This window comes from Cucurbita pepo, chromosome LG08, assembly GCF_002806865.2.
Source record: "Cucurbita pepo subsp. pepo cultivar mu-cu-16 chromosome LG08, ASM280686v2, whole genome shotgun sequence".
Classification (NCBI taxonomy): domain Eukaryota; kingdom Viridiplantae; phylum Streptophyta; class Magnoliopsida; order Cucurbitales; family Cucurbitaceae; genus Cucurbita; species Cucurbita pepo.
In genome coordinates this window covers 6,851,864-6,879,247 of record NC_036645.1, presented here as the reverse complement: position 1 = coordinate 6,879,247, position 27,384 = coordinate 6,851,864, and the positions used below count along the sequence as shown (strand labels likewise).

The 27,384-nt window shown below is 39.0% G+C and overlaps 7 protein-coding genes across 8 annotated transcripts; 2 read left to right on the top strand and 5 right to left on the bottom strand.

The window, feature by feature from the left end:
- Positions 1-591: 591 nt before the first annotated feature.
- LOC111800851 (binding partner of ACD11 1-like) lies at positions 592-3,451 on the bottom strand. The gene is made up of 5 exons (XM_023684731.1): positions 3,266-3,451; positions 2,544-2,647; positions 2,385-2,460; positions 1,591-1,674; positions 592-1,484 (listed from the first exon to the last, which is right to left on the bottom strand). Exons 1-5 carry the CDS (start codon positions 3,269-3,271, stop codon positions 882-884), a joined length of 873 nt encoding a protein of 290 aa, XP_023540499.1. The 5' UTR covers positions 3,272-3,451; the 3' UTR covers positions 592-881.
- Positions 3,452-5,111: 1,660 nt separating this feature from the next.
- Positions 5,112-10,026, top strand: LOC111800853 (syntaxin-22). Its single transcript, XM_023684736.1, has 7 exons — positions 5,112-5,615; positions 7,012-7,105; positions 7,374-7,513; positions 7,823-7,897; positions 8,526-8,683; positions 8,760-8,860; positions 9,432-10,026. Exons 1-7 carry the CDS (start codon positions 5,425-5,427, stop codon positions 9,495-9,497), a joined length of 825 nt encoding a protein of 274 aa, XP_023540504.1. The 5' UTR covers positions 5,112-5,424; the 3' UTR covers positions 9,498-10,026.
- A 1,119-nt stretch (positions 10,027-11,145) lies between these two features.
- On the bottom strand, positions 11,146-15,101 carry LOC111800820 (heat shock factor protein HSF8-like). The gene is made up of 3 exons (XM_023684687.1): positions 14,515-15,101; positions 11,658-12,980; positions 11,146-11,562 (listed from the first exon to the last, which is right to left on the bottom strand). The coding sequence occupies exons 1-2, from the start codon at positions 14,794-14,796 to the stop codon at positions 11,700-11,702; spliced, it is 1,563 nt and encodes a 520-aa protein (XP_023540455.1). The 5' UTR covers positions 14,797-15,101; the 3' UTR covers positions 11,146-11,562; positions 11,658-11,699.
- Positions 15,102-16,896: 1,795 nt separating this feature from the next.
- On the bottom strand, positions 16,897-17,647 carry LOC111800153 (glycine-rich cell wall structural protein 1.8-like). Its single transcript, XM_023683742.1, has one exon. It carries the CDS (start codon positions 17,635-17,637, stop codon positions 16,897-16,899), a length of 741 nt encoding a protein of 246 aa, XP_023539510.1. The 5' UTR covers positions 17,638-17,647.
- A 1,689-nt stretch (positions 17,648-19,336) lies between these two features.
- Positions 19,337-19,873, bottom strand: LOC111800152 (glycine-rich cell wall structural protein 1.0-like). Its single transcript, XM_023683741.1, has one exon. It carries the CDS (start codon positions 19,871-19,873, stop codon positions 19,337-19,339), a length of 537 nt encoding a protein of 178 aa, XP_023539509.1.
- A 409-nt stretch (positions 19,874-20,282) lies between these two features.
- Positions 20,283-21,033, bottom strand: LOC111800151 (glycine-rich cell wall structural protein 1.8-like). The gene has a single exon (XM_023683740.1). It carries the CDS (start codon positions 21,021-21,023, stop codon positions 20,283-20,285), a length of 741 nt encoding a protein of 246 aa, XP_023539508.1. The 5' UTR covers positions 21,024-21,033.
- Positions 21,034-24,250: 3,217 nt separating this feature from the next.
- LOC111800878 lies at positions 24,251-26,418 on the top strand. Of its 2 annotated transcripts, none has more exons than XM_023684783.1 (3): positions 24,251-24,313; positions 25,836-25,988; positions 26,059-26,418. In XM_023684783.1, exons 1-3 carry the CDS (start codon positions 24,279-24,281, stop codon positions 26,237-26,239), a joined length of 369 nt encoding a protein of 122 aa, XP_023540551.1. In that variant the 5' UTR covers positions 24,251-24,278; the 3' UTR covers positions 26,240-26,418. The 2 variants fall into 2 exon arrangements, with proteins under 2 accessions (XP_023540551.1, XP_023540550.1); XM_023684782.1 differs by having other exon boundaries at positions 25,833-25,988.
- Positions 26,419-27,384: the final 966 nt, after the last annotated feature.

Below are 27,384 nucleotides of genomic sequence, written 5' to 3'. Positions count from 1 at the left end.
CATTCAATCGTGATGCTTCAATTTTCATGATGTCTTATGATCTTGTAGAATCCTTAGCCTCAATGAAAAGTGCTTAATATCTTCCCTCATGACATGGTAGAATCAATCTGGGGCTAAGAGACGTTGATTTACCGATGTCAGTAGTTCAAGTCGGCGAATTGTTTTACTTTTTGGCATACTTCGATGACTTTATCAAGGCATCCTCCTCTTAGGTATTTTGACATTGTTTACCCTATGACAGATATCATCGGTTCGAGTATGTGGGTTAGTTTACTTTTAGGCATGCTTCGTTGACCCATCATGTCATCCTCCTCTTAAGTACTTCGACATCGTTTATCCTATGGTAGATGTCAACAGTTTGAGCCGGTGGGTTGATTTTCTTTTAGCCATGCTTCGTTGATCCATCATGTCATATTCCTCTTGGGTACTTGTAACGACATATTCAAGTATAATCATAAAAGGATCCTTCTCAAACGAACCAATTAGATACAAAATTTAGAAAATCTCGACTAAACAATATTTAAAAAGTTTAAAAAATTATTAGACGAACATAGTTTTGTAAAAGAAAATTGGAAGCACATAACACAAATAAATCTCTGGAACTGCAAAAACTAGCCCAGAACAGCACTGATACATAGATAGCAATGATAGAAAGAGCAGAATTTGTTTTTGAATATGGAAAAATCTGCTGTTTTTAAATCATCCTGTCAAATGAAGATATCTTAAGCAATCGAAGTCCGGCTACTAATTGAGCAACAAATCTATTCTATATTTTTTCACCCTAAAATATAACCAACCATGATATGCCAGAAGTGAAGGGGAAGTACACATTACAACTACATGAACTTTCAGACATAGATATCAACAAACATGACAACAATTCAGAGAATCAGACCTTGAGCGGGTTCGGGCTTGGGACGTTGTTGAGGCTCAGGGGGTGCAGATGCTGCTGCTGCTGCTGCTGCTCCTCCTTTAGGGGATTCCGAGAGATGAACCTGAGCAAAATCTTCGACCATCTTCTTTTTCTGTTCTTCTTCCGACTCCTCGACTTTCTCTTTTGTTTTCTGACCAACCTCTCCAGCTGCCTTGGCTACCTTACTGAAAGCGCCAGTAACCCAGCTAGTCCCGGTCAATATGTATCGGTTTTTCATAATGGCAGACCCAGCAGTGCTAACTTTTTCCTCTGCAACTGCAAATGCTGATTTAGTCTTCTCCGAAACCTGAAACTTCTGGTCGACTTCCCGAACTTTGTCGCTCACCAACGATGTACCAGCACTAATTTTCTCAGTGAACCCAATTTTCTTATCAAATGTAGCAACTTTGGCTGAGGCCGTGGAAGATAATTGATGTTTCTCATCAAATGCCTTTGCGGAGTTGACTGCATCTTTACCCAATATAAAGCCCTTGGCAAGCATGCCGCTAACCACATCCTCGGCTTTCCGAAAGGCGGATTCAGCAGTACCAGGTTCTTTAACTCCCGGGGCCTACAACAATCAAGACAATAAACTGATCACTAAGAGAACATATGAAGTGACAAGCAGGCTTACACACAGCAGCCCAAAAAAGGAACAACGCTCCCAAGAATCTTACAGGTGGTGCCGCGGTAGCTTCTGGAGGGAGCTCATATTCAGGACACAGAGTGATGTTGACAGAAAGATCCACTATAGTTGCTCCCTGACAAGAAGTTGAACCCATTAATCTAAGAAGCTCAGGCAATTCTTATGGCAGGGTGTCATTAGTCAATTCATTATAACAAATTTAAAATGTACTGAACAAAAAAATCAAGACAAAATACATCTCAAGGAAAAGGACAAGGGAAAATTTTAATACACATAGAACAAACTTCCAGCTAAGATCTACCTTAAACTCTCAACAACAGAAGAGCAACCAAGCCAAAATTTGATCTCCAGCTGTTAGCATCAGCGTTATGTCCCTTACACCACTTAACTCGTTAAGGGGCAAATGCTCCCTCAGATCATATATCATGAAATGGCAACACGATCCACCTAATACGGAGGCTAGCCTCTTATAATTCATTTATAGGTGGGAACCGTTGCAGATTTACGAAGGTAGATCGGATGTAAGGTGTAGGTAAAGATAAAGAGAGTAGAAGAAGGGATGTAAAGGCCCTTACTAATCTATTCCTAGTATAACGTCGAAGGGTAAAGCATCATCGTCTCCCTAGACAAGGCTCAGCCACTAATAACACCCAAGAACACCACCATTTTTAACATTTAACGATCATATTGCCAACCATACTTCAACATTGACAAATAGTTCCACTATTAATCGAATCGACGAGAGTAATATCTTAAATGCCAATGGGGTATAAGACTTTTATAATTACTATTTAACCATAGATATTGTCAACAAAGTGAACTTACAGACAGAAGAACAGCAGTCTCAGCTCCTTGTACATCCTTAAATGTCACATAAGCAATTTGAGACCGTTCACTTTCACTGCACAGGAACACTTAGCGTTTGCATAAAATTGAATGAACTGAATATATATCATAAACTGGAATTAAAAATCGTACACAAACCTCTGCATTTCCAGATATTCAATGTCGCCAGAAAAGGAAAAAAACTCCATGATATCTCGTTCAGATGCTCCCAAGGAGACATTGCTGACTTTAACAGTCCTAACCTGCATACAGAACAAAATAGTTGCATTTATATGCAAAATACAGATCAAGAAGTCTCTCACTATCTCCAGAATGATGCACAAATTCATTTCTACTACTGAATCGTGATGCACAAATCAACTATGGCCAGAAAAAAATAAATGAAAATCTCAATGGTGCAGCGAAGAAAAGGATGGCAATCAACAAGCCAACCAGCAATTATGATCTAAGGGCGCGAAGTATTAATTACAAGCATCACTAATTTGGAATTGATGCTTCTTTTGCAGCTCCAGATTCAGTAGGAGGAACAGATATGGCACGAACTCATAATCAATCAGAACATAGAAATGGACCGATTTGCTTAAACATTAATCTCGATTCTCGACTTACCGGTTGGGAAAATCTCAACCAAACACAAAACCTCCAAATAAGAAAGTCAAACGGAAAAGTAAACCACAAGAGATCTAATCCCTTCGCCGCACATTGCACTGATTCGTTATATCCCCGATGAGAAACTACAAACTACGGCTCCAAACCTAAACCAACGAAATCTTTCCCTAACCATTTCCAACTCCCAATCCCAATCCCAATCCCAATCTTCAAACACAACGAAAAGAGAGGAAAATTCACGAAGTACTAACCGACATCGCTGGAAATGACTAAGATAAAACCGCCGGAACGGAGACAGAATCAACCGACGATCTCCGGAACCCGGAATCCTATACGAATTGAACCGGAAAATTTGATTCTGAATTTGGGATTTTCTCACAGTGCGCGCCCCAAGTCTTCGTCGCCTCTAATGAAAGAAAAATCGCTACACACGCAGAAACAAGGCTCCGTTTTAATGGATATTTATAGTATCGAGATATTTTGTATTAGGGGACGTGTACTACACGCGCCATTACGCGAGTTAAAGTACCGTTGTGGATTCGATACGGAGCGTTAACGAAACGGAGGAATTTCCATCACGGGACGGCCTTTTGCACGGAAACCGTGACGGGCAACGTTGCAACTTACAAGTTGTCTTCCACCACATTGTGAGATTGCCAAATCAGAATTTAATTATTTTTTTAAGGTTAAAATAACATTTAAATATTTATATTATAGATTTTATTATATTTTTAAATTATAGAGCCGAGTTAAATTAAAAAAAATATTATGGACTAACTCAAAATTCAGTTACTTGAGTTGGCAGCCCGAACAATACAGATAGAGTTCACAACATAGGTTGGATTGCCCTACTGTCTTTATATTATTAAAAAAAATTATCAGATAATATGAATAACAATACTATCTCTGATGTTTTAGTTCGCAGTATTGTGCATAATCTGTGTAAAAGCTGTACAATAGTATGAATAACCGTACTATCTCTGATAAAACACTCTTTGATATTCTTGTTTTGGTTCGCAGTATTGTGCAATAGTCTAATAGCTCATACCATCATCGACAACTAAAAAAATAAGAATTACCATTATGGGGTATACAAGAATCAAGACCGAGATGTACTAATTCCACACGTTTCATAACAAAAATGTGCACCACAGCCAACCACGACAGGGGCGTCATCCTTTGAGTGCTCTTAATCATTGGACATCGACGAAAATGTGGTTCTTTTGTGTCTAGTGCAAGAATGACGATGATGGCAATTGATCGATAGACAGAGAAGACAGTGACATTTGAGGTGCTGTGTCGGGGATGGAAGCGAGCGAGAAAAAACTCGAGAGAGAGATAGAGATAGAAAGAGATAATAGCTGCTACACTTTTATTATAAAGTGTATTGTAAGTAAAAATAATTTTTAAAATAAATATAATTCACTATAATTTGAGTTTAAAATACTATTTTCTTATAAAAATTTATTTTATTGATTTTAAATAAAAAAAATTAAATTGAATTTTTTAAAAATAATAACAAATTAATTTTTTAATCAATAGAGATTAACTTGAATTATTTTTATTTCACATGTTATTTATTCCATGAATATAATTATTATTTTAATGTAATTAACTTAATTATTATTTTAAAAAATTATAAACTTGGGTTAATTGAATTTTAAAATAAATTTATTAATTAGTTTCAAATAATAAATTATTATTTCAATAATAACACATGTTTGTTTAACCTACACATTATTTATTTTAATTAATTAAATTATAAATGAAATTAAATTTAAAAACATTATTTATTTATTTATTATGGTTTAGGCCAATATTTTATTCACATGTTTTATAATTAAAATTACTTAATCTTATAGTATCTCCGGTGAAATATAAATAAAATTATTATAATTGGAATTAAAATATTTTATGAAAAGTAATTTTAATTTTAATTTTTATAATAATAAAAATAATTAAATATTAAAATCTCCTCGTTTTTCTCGGGGAATTTCAGAGGGATCTTAGCCATACACGTGTCGAGAATAAGGGGATCATTATGTTGATCGTCACAGCGTAACAGAACTCTTACACCTCATTATTTGCTTTCTCTCTCCTCCATCGCCATCATCATCATCATCATCTTCATCGATTCTCTCTCTAAAAGGTTGAATTCCTCTCGCATTCTCATTGCGAATTCCTCATAGGCCAATCTTCCATTGCCCTAATTCGCCCCTTTTCCCCAATTTGATTTGAGGATTGCTCTGATCCTCGTCCACAGGAACGACGCCTTCATCTTGGTCCCGGATCCTTTTTTCCAGGGGAGAATTTGTTCTTCTTGAATTTTGGTTTGATCTCTCGTTCTCTCTGTTTCTCTCTGTTTCTCTCTCTGGTTTTCTCTCTTTGGAAAAGTTGGGATCTCGGCGACATGAGCTTTCAAGATATCGAGGCTGGTCGTCCGTTTGCTTCTTCGAGGAGAGACCTCGTCAATGGCAAACAAGATCCCACGCAAGCCGTTGCCTCGGGTATTTTTCAGATTAATACTGCCGTCGCTACGTTTCAGAGGCTTGTTAACACCTTGGGAACGCCGAAGGATACTCCCGAGCTACGCGAGAAGCTGTGAGTTGTGTAATTGTTTTCATTTTTTTTTTTTTAATTTTCTGTTAGGTTTCCTTAATTTTATGAGTTGTTGATGTTATCTTTGCCATTTTGTATGGATTGTTGCATTTTTGGCAATTTTCGTCTGTTTTAAGAATTTTGGGTTTCTGTTGAGTTTTGTCTTGTACGTTATCCTTGGCGTTTGTTCTCCCCTGGTGGAGGGATTCTCTATGAAACAAAAGAATACCGAGCGTGGAAAAGATCTGCATGGGGGATACCCATTTTTTTGGAATAGCGCCATAACATCCTTAGCGAACGGGTATCTTAGTCTTAAATTTCTTCGCCATGAAGTTTCTAGAGCTTTTAGTTTTTGCCTCTCAGTTTTGTGTAGCCTGAGCCATTTGATATACCAATGGGTCCACTCGCTTGGAGTTTCCATGTATGGCTATTCCATTTGCTTCGTCATATTTGATTTGGGTTTCTTCAATTTTTTTAGATAAGAAACAAAACTCTACTCTGCATAGGGGCTGGGATTGAGGGAACCTGGCTCAAACGAACTACAAAAGAAGGAGTTCTCTTTATCTTGACCACCCAAAATTATTGCCATAGATGCATTGACTCACAGATTCTTAATTTTGCTTCTCGCCAATTGGAGATATCTTTGAAATTTTTTGGTTCCTCTTTGCTAAATCTTCCATAAAGTAGCCGCCGGAGAGCTAACCTACACATCTTAGCCCTTTCTCTTAAGAATTTGACTGACAAGGAAGTTGTTTGATATCTTCATTAGTACTCCTGGGGAAATACTACTTGGCTTAAAAGGTCTCCAGAAATTTTCCCCACATTTGGTAGCTATAGAGAAAAAAGAACTGATAACTGTCTTCATGGTTGCTTTTGTAAAGACCATGCCTGTACAACTAATAAATGTGTAGGTGTCTTGTATGAATAGCATCAGTAGTATTCGGCCTTGTAAAATAATAAAAATAAATCGCTCCCGTGTTCCTCTTGTTCCAATTAATCTCTGTTAACATGATATACATAGATCATTTGTAGCATTTCTAAAGTAGTATGAGGATTATGATATTTCCACTAGCTTACACATATACATCTTTCCCATCAATATTCAGTTCAGATGGATAAATTACAAAATACCTAGGATCTCTAGTAATTTCATCATTGAAGTTTTTGTGCTCTTTTAATACAATTGTCAGTATGATGGGTTGTGCTCATGTATTGTCGTAACTTCTATAGTTTTAATTTGAAATAACTACAGGCCTTTTCAACTGACATTTCATTGATCCTCATTGAGTAGTTAAACTTACCTTGTCAATTATCATAGAGACACTACTATAGTCTACATTTCCATGTTAATCTTTGTTCCCATCGGAAAATGTTTTAATACTTTGTTGACATCTTGCAGGCACAAGACCAGGTTACATATTGGACAGTTGGTTAAAGACACCTCTGCTAAACTTAAACAAGCCAGTGAAATAGATCATCACGCCGGAGTTAACGTAAGACTTTTTTTCTAAACACCCACCTCTCTCTCCAGAAGTCCCCCCCTGGCAGTGATAAAATGTTAAGCTAGGATGCCAATTCCTACTTTCATAGCAAGAACAAAATATTCCTATATTGTAGTAGAGAATTGGAATAAGTTTTAATCTGATCCATCATCGATGATAGAGTATGACTGTAAGTTAGGACGTTTTATATTAGTACCTACATTAGTAACTTGAGAATTATCCGTCTCCTACTTTCTCAGACGATGTGATAATTCTGCAGGCCAGCAAGAAAATTGCAGATGCTAAGCTTGCAAAAGATTTTCAAGCAGTGTTGAAAGAATTTCAGAAGGCTCAACGACTTGCAGCTGAGAGGGAAACAGCATATACACCGTTTGTTCCCCAGGCAGTTCTACCTTCTAGGTATGTCAGGTTCATTATAACCATATGTACTTTTTTTGTTCTCTTTTTCCTGAAAAAGAGATGAAAGAGGAATATAATTCCGTTTCATCAGAAGGAGAGAGATATGGAAAAGAGGCAAGCTATTCGCCCAAAGAAACATGTTGGGTTGTTCCTTCTGATATAAGTTATTTGCTTGGAGTGTTTGTTGATTACTGACTACCTTGGATTTACTTGAGAATATTATTTACTCTTGGATTTGATTTGATTTGAACACATTAGTATGACTATTAACATTGTAATGCAATGTGGTTTGGTTGAACCTATTTACAGCTACACAGCCGGTGAGTCAGATGCAAGCTCAGAAAATAATCTTGAACAGCGTGCCCTCCTTGTGGAATCCAGGAGGTAACAGTTTTTTCTCTGCATTTTGTTGCTCGGTGATTGATTGTTGGGTTATGCAGTTGAATTTATGTTTCAAATACTCTGCACTATTTACTGATGAAATGTTGGGCCCATGTATGCAAGAACATCATTTCATATAAAAACGTAGTGCTAAAAACTCTTTAAATGAGTTTAAGTCTTTTCTTTAGGGGGTTTCTCTTTGGTAGTTGTGTTATTTTCTTGCAAAAAACAAAGTCCTGAATAAATCAGGTTAAAGATGAGAAAATCATTTGGTAGATTTGAGCAGTTAGAAGCTAATAACAGGAAGTGAAATTATTATGTCATTTTCCCTTTCTTTTAGTTGTTTCTTTTTTCTTGCTTAACAAATAGTGTGATTATTTGATTTGAAAAATGCTATAGTTATTTGATACTACCAGAATTAATAACCGAGGAATAGAAACTCTCTCCTTTCATATGGTGAATCCTAAGGCCTATCTAGGTTTCGTAGAATGCGCTGTCATGCATATATTTTCTGCCATGCTATATTCAGTGTTTTCCTAAAATTTGATGCTCCCTCTTCCCCAGTGTGCAACTTAATTATGATAAGGCAGGCGCATGCGTAGTTTATTACTTAATTGAATGGTTTGTGCAGACAAGAGGTCTTGCTGCTGGACAATGAAATTGCCTTCAATGAGGCAATAATTGAGGAAAGAGAACAAGGTATTCATGAAATCCAGCAGCAAATTGGAGAGGTCAATGAAATTTTCAAAGATCTTGCTGTTCTAGTTCATGAACAGGGAGCCATGATTGGTAAGGAACTTGAGTTTATAAAGTTGCAGTTGTGTGTGTAGCTCAAGTTATTCATGTATATATCTCCATGTTGTAGATGATATTGGATCCAACATTGAGAGTTCCCACGCTGCAACATCACAGGGAACAACTCAGCTTGTCAAAGCTTCAAAGACACAAAGATCAAATTCATCTCTGGTGAGCCCTTACGTTTTCTTATATTCTTCAGTATTCCTTTTTTTTTTTTTCATATCAATTAAACCATCAGTTGCAACAGGTTATTTGCTATTCTTCACTTTGCACTTTCACGATAGTACAAAGTCCTTATTTAATTCTTATGTTTGTATTTTGAGGCTAGAGTCTCAAACTTATAGTAGGAGGGTAGAGATAGTGAGGAGTGACATCGTTCGTCGGTTCTCATTGCATTTCGAGCCTTTAGAAGTCAGTTGAAGCCGTGTTTAGTTTATCAAAGTAACATTTGGATGCCTAACATCCATGATTCATGCATGTTTATTAAATAATTGAATGCTGAACTTGTTTTTTCCTTCTCATTCTTGTTATAATTGAGCAAGTGAGATCACTGTGTTAATCAACTAAGGGTGCCCCCTTTATACCCAAATAGATGTGCACTGCTGTATGCACTGTGGTGGTATTTGTGCTTTCATGGTCAAATTTTCACAACTAAAAACCACAAACATGTAACTCTGTGTTTCATGTGGTGTTCTTACATCTAATTCGTTGTATTTTTTATTCTTAATTTGATTGACAGGCTTGCTTGCTTTTGGTGATATTTGGTATAATCCTTCTCATTGTGATCATAATAGTTGTTGCTTAAATGAAAGAACTTGCATTGACTAAACAAACTTGCTGCTGCTATGGTGTGGCAAGATCAATCTTCCTGTTAGTTTCTTTTGATAAGCTTACGTTGTCGTGGATCCTGCCTTCTGGGAAAGGGTTGTGAAGGGGGGGCTCGATGTACACTTGTCGATCTGCCATTGGTATACTGTTTGCTACTGTCAGTTCGACCATCCTCTTCTATTTGGAAATGCTATAACCTTTTTGTGTGAAGGTGTGCAACCTACCCGTTTGTTCCTTGTTCTTTTAACCATTCAATTATATTGATAAATTATTTTTCTTCTCTCTCTCTTTTCTCCTCTGTACTGTTGCACACAAACCATTTACCCCAACTGTATCTTGGTTGGCGAAATGCAAGGAAGAGAGACAGCGCTCTCTTTCTCTCACATTCTAGGGTTGAGATATTATGGCTTTTGTACTAAAATAAATGGGTTTGTAGTCTTGTTCGTGTTTTCTGGATTGGTTTCTGTACTCGACGTAGTGACTGAATCGTAGAAACTTTCCCTGCTGTTCTTATGTTGGGCAAAGAGGAGCCTTTCCATATGATGGTTAATTTTATTTCATCTGAAAAATCTGGGGCTGGTTGAAAAATGTACTCGAATGGACGTAGAGACTATGACGAGTTTTGCAGTTATGAAATCGAATTATTTGGTGCTGGAAATGAAGGCTTTCTTATTACTTGTTGGGATCTCATAGAAATCAAATTAGCAAAATTTTACTATTAAAGATTCTCGTCAAGACTAAGGGCAAGCCTACAAAAGAAGAGATGACTTACAAGTTTGAACAAAGGCGAAGTTTTATGAAATCCATAAGTTCATGGCTTAAGAATTATAATATGCCATTGTCTAAGAAACTACATAATTTTAATTTGCGAGTAATCTATAGTCATAGTAACTCACATATCACCAATCACCAATACTACATTGTTGCACACAATCGATACCACTAAGAACTTGTCACAATCGTACTTTTAATGGCAGCAAACTTGCAATTGTGCGATACTCACTTTCCAACCACAAGTGAGTTAAGCCAATTCATTCTTGCATTGCGTGCGATACTCACTTTCCAACCACAAGTGAGTTAAGCCAATTCATTCTTGCATTGCCTTCGGCCAAGCGACGTATGCTCGAGCCTCTAGCAGTTTTAAGAGAAGATTTTAGATAGAGGGCAGAAAGAGATTTTCGAAAGAGACGTTATATAAGCAAGCAAGAGAAATAACAAGGCTTAAAATATAAAATCTTGGGTAGGAAGACTTAAAATTTTAAAACGAATATTCTAAACTTCAAAATCCTGGTTATATCGTAACTTAAAATTTTAAAAATAATATTCTAAACTAGTTCAAAAACATGGTTAAAGCGTAACTTAAAAAGCTTTTAAAATAATATTCTAAACTCCAAAAATAATGAACCTCCATAGATCCAAGCCAAGAATTTATATCCTAATAAAATAAGTCAATCTAAAGCTTGGAACATATAAATACAATCTTGTCATTAACAACTTTGTTTAAAAATATGATTCTTTGTCAAAAAAATATGGATTCAAATGGCCAAATACAAAAAAAGACCAGCCTACACTAAACCAAACCAAACAAAAATTGTTCAATCTCACAATATTTTGACCGTAGCAACTTCGAATCAATTCAATCAGCCATGCCATTCTGTAATGATTCTCTTGTTTAGTATCTTATATCAGTCCAATCTATATGGTCATTCCTAAGTCGAGCCGAACGAACCTGTTTACACGCACCCTTCTAGATTACATGGAAAGCTAAAATGTACTGCGAATATTATTTAATAGCAGAGTCAGCTCTTCCTATAATACTGAGAACAACTGAATTCTCCATCCATACGTAAGTACAATTAGCATCCAAAATAAACCAACCCTGTAATCTCCTTACCTTTCTATTTCCATGGCTTGTAATTCAAGAAGCTAAACTTAAAGCTCATTAGACGACGAAAAGGATGTACCTACGAACATTACCGTGTGTAGTATTAACAGACCTCCATGATTCTAAGGGTATCCGTCCACAGCTACCGAAGCGAAACCTGTGAAAAAGGAGCAGAGCCAACACTAAAATATGGATCAGAAGCACAATATCATCATTATGTATAGCAAGTAGATAAGATTATCATCGGTTTACCTTAATCGACTCTAGAACCTACTTTACATTTGACGATCAAGCTCAAACCCTTTTAATTTCTGAAGTGAGAAGGTCCATCTGTTCCGTAAGTTTATCCACATGTTTAGATTTGTCCCACATGTTTTCTAATGGCTGCATTTCGTTTGTCTTCGGTAGTCCTCCAGTCAAAAAGTCAACCTCTTCCTCCTGGCATGGGCTATGCACAAGAAGATCATTCCAGAAGTTGGAATTGTCTAGTAAGGCATCGATATCAGGATCGGGGGATATGCTATCAATTTCAATGGGAATATTGGCTGCTTCCAACAAACTCAGACCTGAAAATGCACCATTCCCAGTCTCAGCTGCCCTATAATCTGCTTCAGGAGCATCAATAATGTTCTCAGACACCATTTCAGATATTTGGGAAAGCTCAGACATGATTACATCTGTCTCTGAAACTGGCAAGGAAGAAGCTTCCCGAGCCCCTGGACCGCGCACAGCATTAACAGAAAAAGGAGTAGTTGAAACCTTGTCAGAAGTTGTGGCTTGGGGCGACGAGTGAATTTCTGAAATGGCAGTTGAGGGGCCATGAGAAGCAATACCCGAAGCGGCTGAATTAAAAGAAGACGCCCCTGAGGTCGGAGGTACCTCTTGAAGAGTCACACCTGATACAGAAGTAGAAGAGTTCCCGTTGTCCATTGCTGCACACGACGATGGCAAACCATCACTGATTAGAAAACTGTCGGTATTGTGGTTCAAAGGTTCCAAATGTGAAGTATCTATTTTCATTATCTGTCTCAGCATAGCTTTTGCTGCCTCGTTCATGAGAGGTTGATACTTGACGATTTGCCCATCAGGAACAGTAGTATGCTCTGACTCGGCAATTCCATCCTGCTTGAGCCTTCGCTTTTTATTAGCTTCACTTATGCGTCGAGTACTTTCGTTTTGCTGCTGCACAAACTGAGCCAAAAAGCCAGGGCTTTGCACGGCCTTTGCAAGGAATGACATCATCTGCTGCTGTCGCTGCTCCATCCCCTGTAGACGCTGTACCATAGTTTGCAGCTGGTTGTCAGTAGTTTGTTGCTGCTGCCTCAATCTCACAAGTTCCTGCATGAGAACATTTTTGTCTCTTTTAAGCCTCTCAACCTCTTCCTCCAAACCGAATTTACCAACTTCCACACAAGCTCCCACTGAGGAACTTTGTCCATGAGACTGCTGTGGTTGTTGCTGACTGTGACCATGGACAGGCCTTCGTCGAGTTATACTCTTAAGCAGGTGTTTATGACCTCTTAAGAAGCCTTCATTAGCAAACTCCCAACGGTCGGGATCAACTTTCCTGAAGCCCTGGTTAAACAATATAAACAACCAGCCAAATACAGTGGAGGAATCAAACAACTAGAAAGGTATGAGTAAGCAAAATGAACGTAAAAGAAAAACAGACCACTGAACATAGATTCACACAATACTGATCTCTGCTTACTCATTGTAACAGTTCAAACCCACTGCTAGCAGATATTGTCCTCTTTCGCTTTTCCCTTTCGAGCTTCCCCTTAAGGTTTTTAAAACGCGTCTGCTAGGGAGAGGTTTTCACACCCTTATAAAGAATGTTTCGTTCTCCTCCCCAACCGATGTGGGATCTCACAATCCACCCCCTTCGGAGTCCAACGTCCTCGCTGACACTCATTCCCTCCTCCAATCGATGTGAGACTCCCCAATCCACCCTTTGGGGCCTAGCTAGCTCTTCGCAAGTGAAGTTTCTTCTAAAACAAAGATGATCCTAAACTAGCTCTTGGGAACATTAGATTTCCAGATAGTCAACAAATATGGCCAAATCATGTCCATAAAAGAAGTCAAGTCTGTTGGGAACATTAGATTTCCAGATAGTCAACAAAGCCTAATAAAGATAGGGCAACAGGTTAAAGAGACAGATGAACGAACATTAGAGAGGATAAACCATTCTTCCCCAAAAGTCAAAATGATGTCTTCTGAATAACATATCCTTGAACCTTGAAATCTTTAATGGGGGAAGACTCTTAAATTAATGTCGACGAGGTAAAGCCCTTAGGAAAGGAGAGGAGAACGATTGCCTTCATTCACTGATGCAACCATACTTAACAAATCCATTTGTTGACTGCAATTTGGAATAAAAACTCAATAACCTTAGCAAACTATAGGTTACTTATTTTTCACTTCCACCACTTGAATCAACCCCATTTAGCTCCATCATCCTATGAAATAAGGCTCAATTTTAATTACAAGGCTATGTTTAGCAATGAGCGGTAAGTTCCTCGCCATACCAAAAGAGGTCGTCCCAGCATCTTATCTAACTTAACAAGCAACTCGAATAGAGAAAACAATAAATTGGGGCAGTGGAAGGCACAAATTAAACAATACTCCATCAGGCCTCCCTTTACAATATAAGCAAACTTCCACCAGTTCATATATATATCAAATATAACTCTATTTCCTATGTTCTATACTAAGGGAAATTTACGACCTTCTAAGCTTAGAGTTTCAAACCCAGAAAACACGCACCCTAAAAATCAAATTATTGCTAGAAAAATGTCCACACGTTCAAAATGAAAAAGGAAAGACTGCACCTATAGAAAACAAATTGATTCTAAAACATGAAACTTAGACTAGCAATTCCATCCCACGAATTCAATCCACAAATAGCATCCAATTTTACCCACTAAAAACAATGGATTCCAATCTCAATCTAATTACTTCCCAACAAAGCAACCCGCACTCCAACAGATACAACAGAATTGCAGAGATTCAAAACACAAACTAAAGCGATGAAACCAAACCAAATCAAACAATTCTCAATTCAACACAAAACCTCATGATAAGAAATAAAACAAAGCAAACACCATACATAGGTATTGAGCTGCCTAACGAAGCTGGAGAAGTTATTATGCTTGAAATATTTGGGCAAAAGATCCCTAGCGAACTCAGGCGGATTCCACACCACAAAACTATTATTCGTGGAGCTCCAGGACACAACCGCATCAGTAGCCGGGTCGTCCACCATATCATAGGTCTTACTCAGAAACGGCGGAGGCGCGTTGGCATTAGTGATAGGAGGCGGCACCGTAGGATGAGAGCTACCACTTCCAGAGGTTAATCCAGCTTCTCCGCCATTAGCATTCCCGTCCATTTCAGCGTCAACAAAGAGAAGACGAGTAAGAAACAACGCAAAAACAAACACCGAATCGGAAAATTAGGGTTTGGAAATGCAGGAAACGGAAAATTCCATCTCCAGGAGATGAAAACGCTTGAATTGAAGAAGAAATGAGAGGAAATCGGAGGGTTTCAGAGGAGGAGGAGGAGGAAGAAGATCAATTGGCGGATGAGAGAGAAGAAGATAACCAGAGACTGAAAACGAGAGTGGTCGTCGTACGGACGAACAGCGATGCAAAGGAAAAAAGGTGACCGACTTGCCCTATATGGAAATCGAAAGCTATTAAACGACGCCGTCTCGAAATCTTGACCCCCCGACGACGTCGTATCCGTGTTTTGAGCTGCTTGCTTTTTTATTTTTATTTACTTTTTTTAATTTTCGAAGGAATGTCTTTACCATTTTTTATTTCACTTAGATTCTCTAAACATATTTTCTTTTCTTTTTATAATCATTTTTTTTAACATATTTTAAAATATATTTTCGAATTTAATTAGAAAAAAAAAACTTTTATACCAACACGAAATTCTCGATGGCTTAGGTCGGTGACCCGAGCAATTCAAATAAAATTCACAACCCAATTTAATCTTCTATTTAAAAAAAAATTAAAACATTCACTTATTCACTGTACATATTACATTAATAACTAAATTCTCATAAAATTAAAATATTAAATATTTATAAGTCACAACTTATCATTAACATCGGTTACTAACATTAAATATTTTTAATCATTTTACGAGTAGGTAAAAAATGTCAGCCCGAACCGAATTTTTCTATTTAAAAAAAATTCAATCGAACCCAAATCGAAAAAAGAATATTTATTAAATTATTTGGTCATATGAACGCCTCTACTTAGTGTATTTCTTCGTGCTCGACCTATATTTCATATATGAAATTTCTGAAATTAAAAAAATTTAAGGTTAAAAACTTTAAAAGGCTCCCAGATCTTAAAAAAAAAAAGATCTAAACCTTAACAATTGTTTATTGAATTGAAGAACATTGTTGCCGTATGAGCCGCCATGATATTGAGATTTAAATGGCTTATGAAACGACTTGCATTACTATAAATAAATAATTAGCCATTTGATATGAAATAGTGGAAAACTGATGAGATCGTGAGATTTATATGAATAAAAAAATTGTAAAATCTTATTCGATATGAGCTCACACGTGAAATAACTACTTGCATGTATACGAGATGATCTACTAGGGTTGTGCCCTGTACGATATGAACCCACATGCAGAATCACTCTCTGCATGTATATGAGCTGATCTACTAGAGCCGTGCGCCGTAAGATATGAACCCACATGTAACATCACTCTCTACATGTATACGAGATAATCTCTTAGGGTTGTGCTCGGTACGATATGAACCCACATGCAGGATCACTCTCTACATGTATACGAAATGATCTACTAGGGTTGTGCTCGGTACGATATGAACCCACATGTAGAATCACTCTCTACATGTATACGAGATGATCTACTAGGGTCGTGCCTTGTTAGATATGAACCCACATGTAGGATCACACTCTGCATGTATACGAGATGATCTACTAGGGTCGTGCCCGGTACGATATGAACCCACATGCAATATCACTCTCTACATATATATGACATATATGACATGATCTACTAGGGTCGTGCCTAGTACGATATGAACCCATATGCAAGATCACTCTCTACATGTATATGACATGATCTATTGGGGTCGTGCCCAGTACGATATGAACCCACATGCAAGATCACTCTCTATATGTATACGAGATGATCTACTAGGATCGTGCCCGGTACAATAAGCACCCACATACATGATCACTCTCTGCATATATACGAAAAGATCTATTAGGGTCGTGCTCGGTATAATGTGAACCCACATGCAGGATCAGTCTCTACATTTATATGAGATGATCTACTAGAATCGTGCACGAGAGATTATAAGATAACTTCGTACTCATCATTCATATAGAAACTTAAACATTCTTACCCAAATTCTTCTTATTTTATCAAACACATTGAAAACTAGGCAAGCATTTTCATTTTAACGATAAGCTTTGAGATTGTGTTCGTTTAAGGTCAATATCCACCATCATATCCTCCTTCACCACCAACACCACCGTAGCCACTTCCGGCGCCGCCACCACTCCCATATCCACTTCCTTTAGCACCACCACCATACCCTTTGGCTCCACCACCATAACCACCACCTGACCCACCCCCTCCTCCACTCCCATAGCCAACACCACGGTCTCCTCCTGGACCATATCCAGCTCCACCTCCAGCTCCATATCCTCCACCTCCGCCACTACCATACCCAACTCCATGATCAGCTCCACCGCCATACCCACTCCCTCCACCACCACCGCTACCATAGCCTTTCCCATGTCCACCCAAATCCCCATATCCTACACCACTTCCTCCACCACCACCGCTACCATAGCCTTTCCCATGTCCACCCAAATCCCCATATCCTACACCACTTCCTCCACCACCACCACTTCCATATCCACTACCTCCAAGGTCTCCTACACCTGCATAGCCAGAACCACCTCCGCCGCCGCCGCCACTTCCATATCCAGAGCCTCCAAGAGCAGAGCCAGCTCCAGCTCCATATCCTCCACCGGACCCACCACCATATGCACCATAAGGTCCATCATGATGGTCATGATCATACCCTACTCTTGGGTTATGCTGGTATCCATAGCCTACATCGGAGTGATGTGGAGGATCATAAGAGAGAAGGGTTCTGGCCGCCGAAGCTAAGCCTAAACCAAGGAGTAGAAGAAAAGTAAGAGACAAAGATTTAGAGATAGCCATTGGTAAAGGGATGAGTATACAATCAATCCATTCATCTCCTTATATAGGACATGCTTGAGGGGCTTCATCAAATCTTTGTTTATTCCCATTTGCTTCTTCACCGAAAAATATCTTTGATGTGACGCTCGAGTAAAGGAAAGGGTATATGAATATACCATGTACTATGAGAGTCATCCCGAAAATAAGATGTAACGATCTAAGCTTACCTCTAGCCGATATTGTTCTCTTTGGACTTTCCCTTAAGGTTTTTAAAATGGGTCGGCTCGGGAGAGGTTTTCACACTCTTTATAGAGAATGTTTTGTTCTCCTCTCTAACTGATGTGGGTTCTCGAGCTAGACACCGGACGATGTGTCAGTGAGGAGGCTGAACCCTAAAGGGGTGGACATGAGGCGGTGTGCTGGCAAGGATGTTGGGCCCTGGAGGAGGTGGATTGGGAGGTCCCACATCAATTGGAGAAGAGAATGAGTGCTAGCGAGGACGTTGGGTCCCGAAGGAGGATGAATTGTGAGATTCTACACCGGTTAGGGAGGAGAACAAAACATTATTTATAAGAGTGTGAAAACCTCTAGNTAAAAAAAAAAAGATCTAAACCTTAACAATTGTTTATTGAATTGAAGAACATTGTTGCCGTATGAGCCGCCATGATATTGAGATTTAAATGGCTTATGAAACGACTTGCATTACTATAAATAAATAATTAGCCATTTGATATGAAATAGTGGAAAACTGATGAGATCGTGAGATTTATATGAATAAAAAAATTGTAAAATCTTATTCGATATGAGCTCACACGTGAAATAACTACTTGCATGTATACGAGATGATCTACTAGGGTTGTGCCCTGTACGATATGAACCCACATGCAGAATCACTCTCTGCATGTATATGAGCTGATCTACTAGAGCCGTGCGCCGTAAGATATGAACCCACATGTAACATCACTCTCTACATGTATACGAGATAATCTCTTAGGGTTGTGCTCGGTACGATATGAACCCACATGCAGGATCACTCTCTACATGTATACGAAATGATCTACTAGGGTTGTGCTCGGTACGATATGAACCCACATGTAGAATCACTCTCTACATGTATACGAGATGATCTACTAGGGTCGTGCCTTGTTAGATATGAACCCACATGTAGGATCACACTCTGCATGTATACGAGATGATCTACTAGGGTCGTGCCCGGTACGATATGAACCCACATGCAATATCACTCTCTACATATATATGACATATATGACATGATCTACTAGGGTCGTGCCTAGTACGATATGAACCCATATGCAAGATCACTCTCTACATGTATATGACATGATCTATTGGGGTCGTGCCCAGTACGATATGAACCCACATGCAAGATCACTCTCTATATGTATACGAGATGATCTACTAGGATCGTGCCCGGTACAATAAGCACCCACATACATGATCACTCTCTGCATATATACGAAAAGATCTATTAGGGTCGTGCTCGGTATAATGTGAACCCACATGCAGGATCAGTCTCTACATTTATATGAGATGATCTACTAGAATCGTGCACGAGAGATTATAAGATAACTTCGTACTCATCATTCATATAGAAACTTAAACATTCTTACCCAAATTCTTCTTATTTTATCAAACACATTGAAAACTAGGCAAGCATTTTCATTTTAACGATAAGCTTTGAGATTGTGTTCGTTTAAGGTCAATATCCACCATCATATCCTCCTTCACCACCAACACCACCGTAGCCACTTCCGGCGCCGCCACCACTCCCATATCCACTTCCTTTAGCACCACCACCATACCCTTTGGCTCCACCACCATAACCACCACCTGACCCACCCCCTCCTCCACTCCCATAGCCAACACCACGGTCTCCTCCTGGACCATATCCAGCTCCACCTCCAGCTCCATATCCTCCACCTCCGCCACTACCATACCCAACTCCATGATCAGCTCCACCGCCATACCCACTCCCTCCACCACCACCGCTACCATAGCCTTTCCCATGTCCACCCAAATCCCCATATCCTACACCACTTCCTCCACCACCACCGCTACCATAGCCTTTCCCATGTCCACCCAAATCCCCATATCCTACACCACTTCCTCCACCACCACCGCTACCATAGCCTTTCNCCCGGTACGATATGAACCCACATGCAATATCACTCTCTACATATATATGACATATATGACATGATCTACTAGGGTCGTGCCTAGTACGATATGAACCCATATGCAAGATCACTCTCTACATGTATATGACATGATCTATTGGGGTCGTGCCCAGTACGATATGAACCCACATGCAAGATCACTCTCTATATGTATACGAGATGATCTACTAGGATCGTGCCCGGTACAATAAGCACCCACATACATGATCACTCTCTGCATATATACGAAAAGATCTATTAGGGTCGTGCTCGGTATAATGTGAACCCACATGCAGGATCAGTCTCTACATTTATATGAGATGATCTACTAGAATCGTGCACGAGAGATTATAAGATAACTTCGTACTCATCATTCATATAGAAACTTAAACATTCTTACCCAAATTCTTCTTATTTTATCAAACACATTGAAAACTAGGCAAGCATTTTCATTTTAACGATAAGCTTTGAGATTGTGTTCGTTTAAGGTCAATATCCACCATCATATCCTCCTTCACCACCAACACCACCGTAGCCACTTCCGGCGCCGCCACCACTCCCATATCCACTTCCTTTAGCACCACCACCATACCCTTTGGCTCCACCACCATAACCACCACCTGACCCACCCCCTCCTCCACTCCCATAGCCAACACCACGGTCTCCTCCTGGACCATATCCAGCTCCACCTCCAGCTCCATATCCTCCACCTCCGCCACTACCATACCCAACTCCATGATCAGCTCCACCGCCATACCCACTCCCTCCACCACCACCGCTACCATAGCCCTTTCCATGTCCACCCAAATCCCCATATCCTACACCACTTCCTCCACCACCACCGCTACCATAGCCTTTCCCATGTCCACCCAAATCCCCATATCCTACACCACTTCCTCCACCACCACCACTTCCATATCCACTACCTCCAAGGTCTCCTACACCTGCATAGCCAGAACCACCTCCGCCGCCGCCGCCACTTCCATATCCAGAGCCTCCAAGAGCAGAGCCAGCTCCAGCTCCATATCCTCCACCGGACCCACCACCATATGCACCATAAGGTCCATCATGATGGTCATGATCATACCCTACTCTTGGGTTATGCTGGTATCCATAGCCTACATCGGAGTGATGTGGAGGATCATAAGAGAGAAGGGTTCTGGCCGCCGAAGCTAAGCCTAAACCAAGGAGTAGAAGAAAAGTAAGAGACAAAGATTTAGAGATAGCCATTGGTAAAGGGATGAGTATACAATCAATCCATTCATCTCCTTATATAGGACATGCTTGAGGGGCTTCATCAAATCTTTGTTTATTCCCATTTGCTTCTTCACCGAAAAATATCTTTGATGTGACGCTCGAGTAAAGGAAAGGGTATATGAATATACCATGTACTATGAGAGTCATCCCGAAAATAAGATGTAACGATCTAAGCTTACCTCTAGCCGATATTGTTCTCTTTGGACTTTCCCTTAAGGTTTTTAAAATGGGTCGGCTCGGGAGAGGTTTTCACACTCTTTATAGAGAATGTTTTGTTCTCCTCTCTAACTGATGTGGGTTCTCGAGCTAGACACCGGACGATGTGTCAGTGAGGAGGCTGAACCCTAAAGGGGTGGACATGAGGCGGTGTGCTGGCAAGGATGTTGGGCCCTGGAGGAGGTGGATTGGGAGGTCCCACATCAATTGGAGAAGAGAATGAGTGCTAGCGAGGACGTTGGGTCCCGAAGGAGGATGAATTGTGAGATTCTACACCGGTTAGGGAGGAGAACAAAACATTATTTATAAGAGTGTGAAAACCTCTAGTTGAGGGAAAGCCCGAAGAGGACAATATTTGCTAGCGGTGGGCTTGGGCTCTTATATAAGTGATCTTATTTATTCAAACACTGTAAACGAAGAAAATGAAAGAGAAACGACTGAACCTTTACAGGAGAGTAACTTTACAGGAGAGTAAATAAAAAAAAAAGGAGAATTTCTTGAACGGATATTACCTTTCGGCTTTCCCTTTCGGGCTTCCCCTCAAGGCTTTAAAACGCGTCTGCTAGGGGAAGGTTTCCACACCCTCATAAATGGTGATTTGTTCTCCTCCCAAACCAATGTGGGACATCACAATCCACCCCCTTTCGGGGCCAGCGTCCTCGCCGGCACTCTTTCCTTCTTCCAATCGATGTGGGACCGCCCCCAAATCCACTCCCTTTGGGGCCAGCGTTCTTACTGGCACATCTATTTGCTTCTAGACTAAAAAAAAATTACTGGATAAGATAAGGTGTAGTCGATATCTTAATAGATATTACCTAATTATAATTTGAGAGAGAAACATTAAAATACTTCTCATTTTGTATGCAATGGTGGAAAAATGATCACATTTATTATTTTAAGATAAAGTTTGATAGTGGTCAAGCTATGAGTGCCAACTTAGAGATATTTCAACTTGGTAACATTATAATTATTTATAAACATAAGGTACCTAAGTTTTCAAATAATAAATATAAATTTTAGTTAGTGAAGTGAACCAAAGATTAAGATTATGTTTAAAGTTTTTAAAAAAGAGGGTTAAGTGGGTTGGTGATATTATTTTTCTAGAAATAAGATATGATTTTTTCCATCTCCATTATCAACTTCATTATTATAATCTTTTAAAACTATACACTATAAAAATAGTGTGACATTAATATGAGGGGTAAAATTGGCATTTTTACTATATCGTAACAAATTAATAAAATATAAAATAAATATCTATATGTAAAGCTATGGTTAATAATAATGTAATTCTTTTAATGGAATCAAATATGCATACCACAATTGTCAATGGGGTCGTAATGGTAATTTAAAAGGGCGGTATTGTCTTTTTAAAAGGGTTGTGTTGGGTTTAGAAGGATTTCGGGTTTGGATTGAGTTCATTTTTTGGAACCTGATTCGGTTCGGGTTGGATTCGAGTTCGAAATTTAAATTATTGGGACAACCGACCCAACTCGAAAATCTTTAAAAAAAAATGGCTCAAGCCCAAGCCCATAAGTCACGTTGTCTACCCTTGCACCTAGCCAGAGTGCAGAGTGGGTCTCTTTACTCTTCAATACACACGAGATTGAATTAATAACTTTTTGACTCTTTGTCTCTCTCTCTGTTCGATACATGAGATGAAATACGTATTTTCACTGTTCTCATCTTTCTCATTGTCTCTAAGTTGTTTGTCTTCATCATTCTCATCTCACTACGTTTGTCTTCGTCGTTGGCTTCTTTATTTCTCCGTTGACGTCGTTCTCATCTCATAGCGGACATTGATGTTGCTCATCAGTCACCTCTTTATTTCTCCGTCGGACTCTCTTCTCAGTTCTCATTTCTCCGCTCGACCTCGTCCCTGTGTTTCTCATCAAACATCGTCACCAACGATCTCTCCGTTTGGCATTCCATTCCACTTCCGTCAGACTTCACCACTCTAGGTTTGTCATCAGACTTCTCCGCTCTGTGTTTCTCGTCGGACTTCTCCACTCAGTGCTACGTTGTTTCTCTGCTCCACTTCTTGTCTCTTCTCAATTTGGAACAACCCAAACCCAACTCGAAAATAGATGGTTGGGTTGTTAATTTTTTTTTGAGTCCAACCAACCAAAACCTTCGGATTTGGGTTGGGTTAACTCTCAACTAAAAAAATCTCTCATCCCAACCCAATCCAATCCAGACCATGTACACCCCTAAACACTACATAATATCATTATTTTCCACAAATGTCAATATTATAAAGTAGAGTCCGACAATTTTCTTTCTTCGGACAATGTCGCCCTTAAACAACAACAATTAAAGTGAATACAAAAAATTAAAGCTCAGAAGTATTTATTTCTAATTTATCTGTATTTTTACTTGAGAGTTAACCTAAACGTTACTCAACTAGTTATATATGGTCGAACACCTCAATCTATATATATATAATTAATTGGTCATGATCGTGCTTGAAACGGGTCTATTCCATAATAAAACAAGATATGCTGATTTGGAAACCACTTTAAACTAATAATGTTTCAAATATTCTATATTATTTTAAGGGACAGTACGAAAATGGGTCGTTTCGATTCGCTCCCCTAACCTTTTTAGACTCCTTTCTCCGAATGAAATATAACAATGCTCGAGCTTCTGCTTTGTTTGCGTTCTTAACCCGTGTTTGTCAGAGTTGTCTCACTTACTCCGCTCCTTTCCAAAATAAATGGTATATGTTAATTGAGAATGGCTCCAAAATTGAAGCCTAATTATTATTATGATAAAATCATTCTCAATGACCATTCTAAACCACTAAAAGTGCAGCCAAGAAGATGAGAATGATTAAATATCATATAGTAAAATGACCAATTTGTCCTCAACAAAAACAAATGCGAGGAATGACACCTTGGGTATTTTAGTCTTTTCCTAATCCATCTAGAATATTCCACTCGGTATGAATATAAATAAGGGTTGAACGCTTTTCCATTGACACAAAGAAAGCTTAAAAATTGCAAAGAGAAAATGGAGAGTGAGGCAAAAGCCATTCAATCTCTCAGGTTTTTCTTCCCATTTCTTTCTTTTTCGTTCTTTTTTATATTGCTTTGATCTTGTTTTTTATTGTTTGTTTAAGTTTATTTTGTTTATATGCTTTGATCTTTTTTTATATGCTTCGAATCATTCTTTACACGTTTTTGCCTAAGATTCAGATTAAGATTTGAATGATTTGAAATCTAGATTTGATATTGGTCCCGATCGTAAAACCTACTTTGTCTTGAATTATTCTAAGAGTTAAAATTATCTCCACAAACTAACACACCAACATGAGTCTTTTGATATAAAATTGTTTCGAGCAAAATTGTCACAACTCAAGTCTATTGTTAGTAGATATTTTCCACTCTGGCTCATTACATTGCCATAAAATGCTTCTGCTAGAGAGAGGTTTCCAGTTATAAGGAATGATTCGTTCTCCTCTCCAATCGATGTAGCATCTCACAATTCACACCTATTGTGGGTCAGCGTCTTGGCTGGCACACCGCTTGGTGTCTGGCTCTTACACAAAGAGGTTTTCACACTCTTGTAAGGAATGTTTTGTTCTCCCCTCCAATGGATGTGTGATCTCACAATCTACCCCTCTTGTGGGCCAACGTCCTTGTTGGCACACTGCTCAGTGTCTAGCTCTGACACAAGAGGTTTTAACACTCTAGTAAAGAATGTTTTGTCCTCCTCTCTAATCGATGTGGGATCTCACAATCTACCCCCTTTGAGAGTCCAGCGTCCTCGTTGGCACACCGCTCGGTATTTGGCTCTAATATCATTTGTAACCACCTAAACCCTAGATATTGTCCGTTTTGGCCCGTTACGTATTGTTGTCAATCTCACACTTTACAAAAGTACACTTCACGTTTGAAATTACTAAGATTGAGTCAATAAAAAAAACGTGCTTTCTCAGCACATGTACTAACTATAAATTCTCATAAACATTACTCGTTTGAACATGGTCTTACTTTGTAAGTAACGAGGCCCACCGCTAGCAAATATTGTCTTCTTTGGGCTTTCTCTCCCGGCTTTAAAAAGCTTCTACCAGGGGAAGGTTTCCACACCCTTATAAATGGTGTTTTGTTATCCTCCCTCGACCAATATGAAACATCACAATCCACCCTCCTTCGGGTCAGCGTCCTCGCTGGCACTCGTTCCTTTCTCCCATCGATGTGGGACCGCCATCAAATCCACCTCCTTTCGGGGCCTAGCGTCCTTACTTGCACACCGTCTCGTGTCTACCCCCCTTCGGGGAACAGCGAGAAAACTGACACATTGTCCGATGTCTAGCTCTGATACTATTTGTAACGACCTAGACCCACCGCTAGCAGATATTGTCCTCTCTAGCTTTCCCTTTCGGGCTTCTTCTCAAGGCTTTAAAGCGCATCTACTAGGGGAAGGTTTCTAGGTTTCTACACCCCAACCAATATGGGACATCACATACTTGATCTACGTACCCATCTTTTACTCGAGTATCACAACCATGGACCTTCGAAACGATAGCAAACATTTCTCAAATTCTATTTCTTAATATTCAAGTAGTGTGGGGAGTGAGGTAGAAGTTGGAGCAAAGGGAGTACTTGGGAAGGCATATTGCAAATGTGGGGAAGGTTGGAAATGCGAGATCAAAAGAACTCAAGGCCCTGATGCAGGGAAGACCTTTGTCAATTGTGGCAACAACTGCGTCTGCATAATGTAAGTATCATGAACCATTACAACAAAGTTCGTGTGGGTACTCTTTTTATATGAACATGATATCATGCAGCGAAGGGACAGCCGAGGGGGCCGTCAAGTTGCAGCAATTGGCCGGCGAGGGCGGCTTTGAAGGAGCCTCTTGCGAGTGTGGAGAAGGTTGGAGCTGCACCATTTCCAAGATTGAAGGCCCTCAAGACACCAAGTCCTTTGCTAAATGTGCTGGTGATTGTTCTTGCATCACTGTTGCTTGATCGTGTCGTTTATTCTCTCGTATATGTTTCAAAATTTAAGCGTTGTTGAAGACTAAACGGACTTTCTTCATTTGGGTTTCTGTCTGTTTAATTGTTGTTCATGTAAACATATTCTCGTGTATGAAAGTTAATGATCGAAAATAAGATCTACTCGTAAAGACATTTTTAGTAGTTCAAAATCTCGAGTTTGATTTTTTTTAATTTTATTAATATATAGAGATGATCAAGATCAAGCTGTGATTTGAATCACTCTACAAGATAACTTGAATGATTCTATTCTAAGCACAACAAGCTGATTAATGTGCCACTTTCATTTTAATACAACAAATCATTTATAGCCTAAAAATAAATTTATAATAACTTATGGTCAATGTTATAACTCTCATGTCCTGTATCATAATTACTAGTAATTAACCCATTTGGGTTAAGTAGCCTAGATTGATCGAATTATCAAGTCATATGAACATCTATACTTAAAATAACATTTTATTTTGGTCCATCCTCTTATTTTGGGCCGTTACAGATCATCGTTAGTCTCGGTTTTACAATGGATTTGCTAGGGAGAGATTTCCACACCGCTAACAGATATTGTTTGCTCTAGCCCATTACATATCGTTGACATCCTCATGGTTTTATAACGCATCTGCTAGGGAGAGGTTTCCACACTCTTACGAGGAACGCTTCGACCTCCTCTCCAACCAATGTGGGATCTCACAATCCACCCCCTTAGAGGCCCAACGTACTGACACATTGCCTAGTGTCTAGCTCGAATACCATTTGTAACAGTCTCAGCCCACCACTAACAGATATTGTTCGTTTTGTCCTATTGTCATCAGCCTCACGGTTTAACGTGTTTACTAGGGAGAGGTTTCAACACCCAATAATGCTTCCTTTCCCTCTCTTCCATGGGATCTCACAAGAATTTATGTATTTTAGGAATAAATATTTATATATTTTAGTAATAAATTATCAAGTTTTTATTACATTACAAGCAATCCAAATAAGGAGAGAGAAAACAACACAAACGAAAAAACAAAGTCCCAAGTAAAAAAGTTGTCTACGTGTGAAACTTACAAAGTACTCTATTGCCACGTCTGCAAAACTTTTTTTTAATGATTTATATATTTTTTTAAAAAAATTAAAAT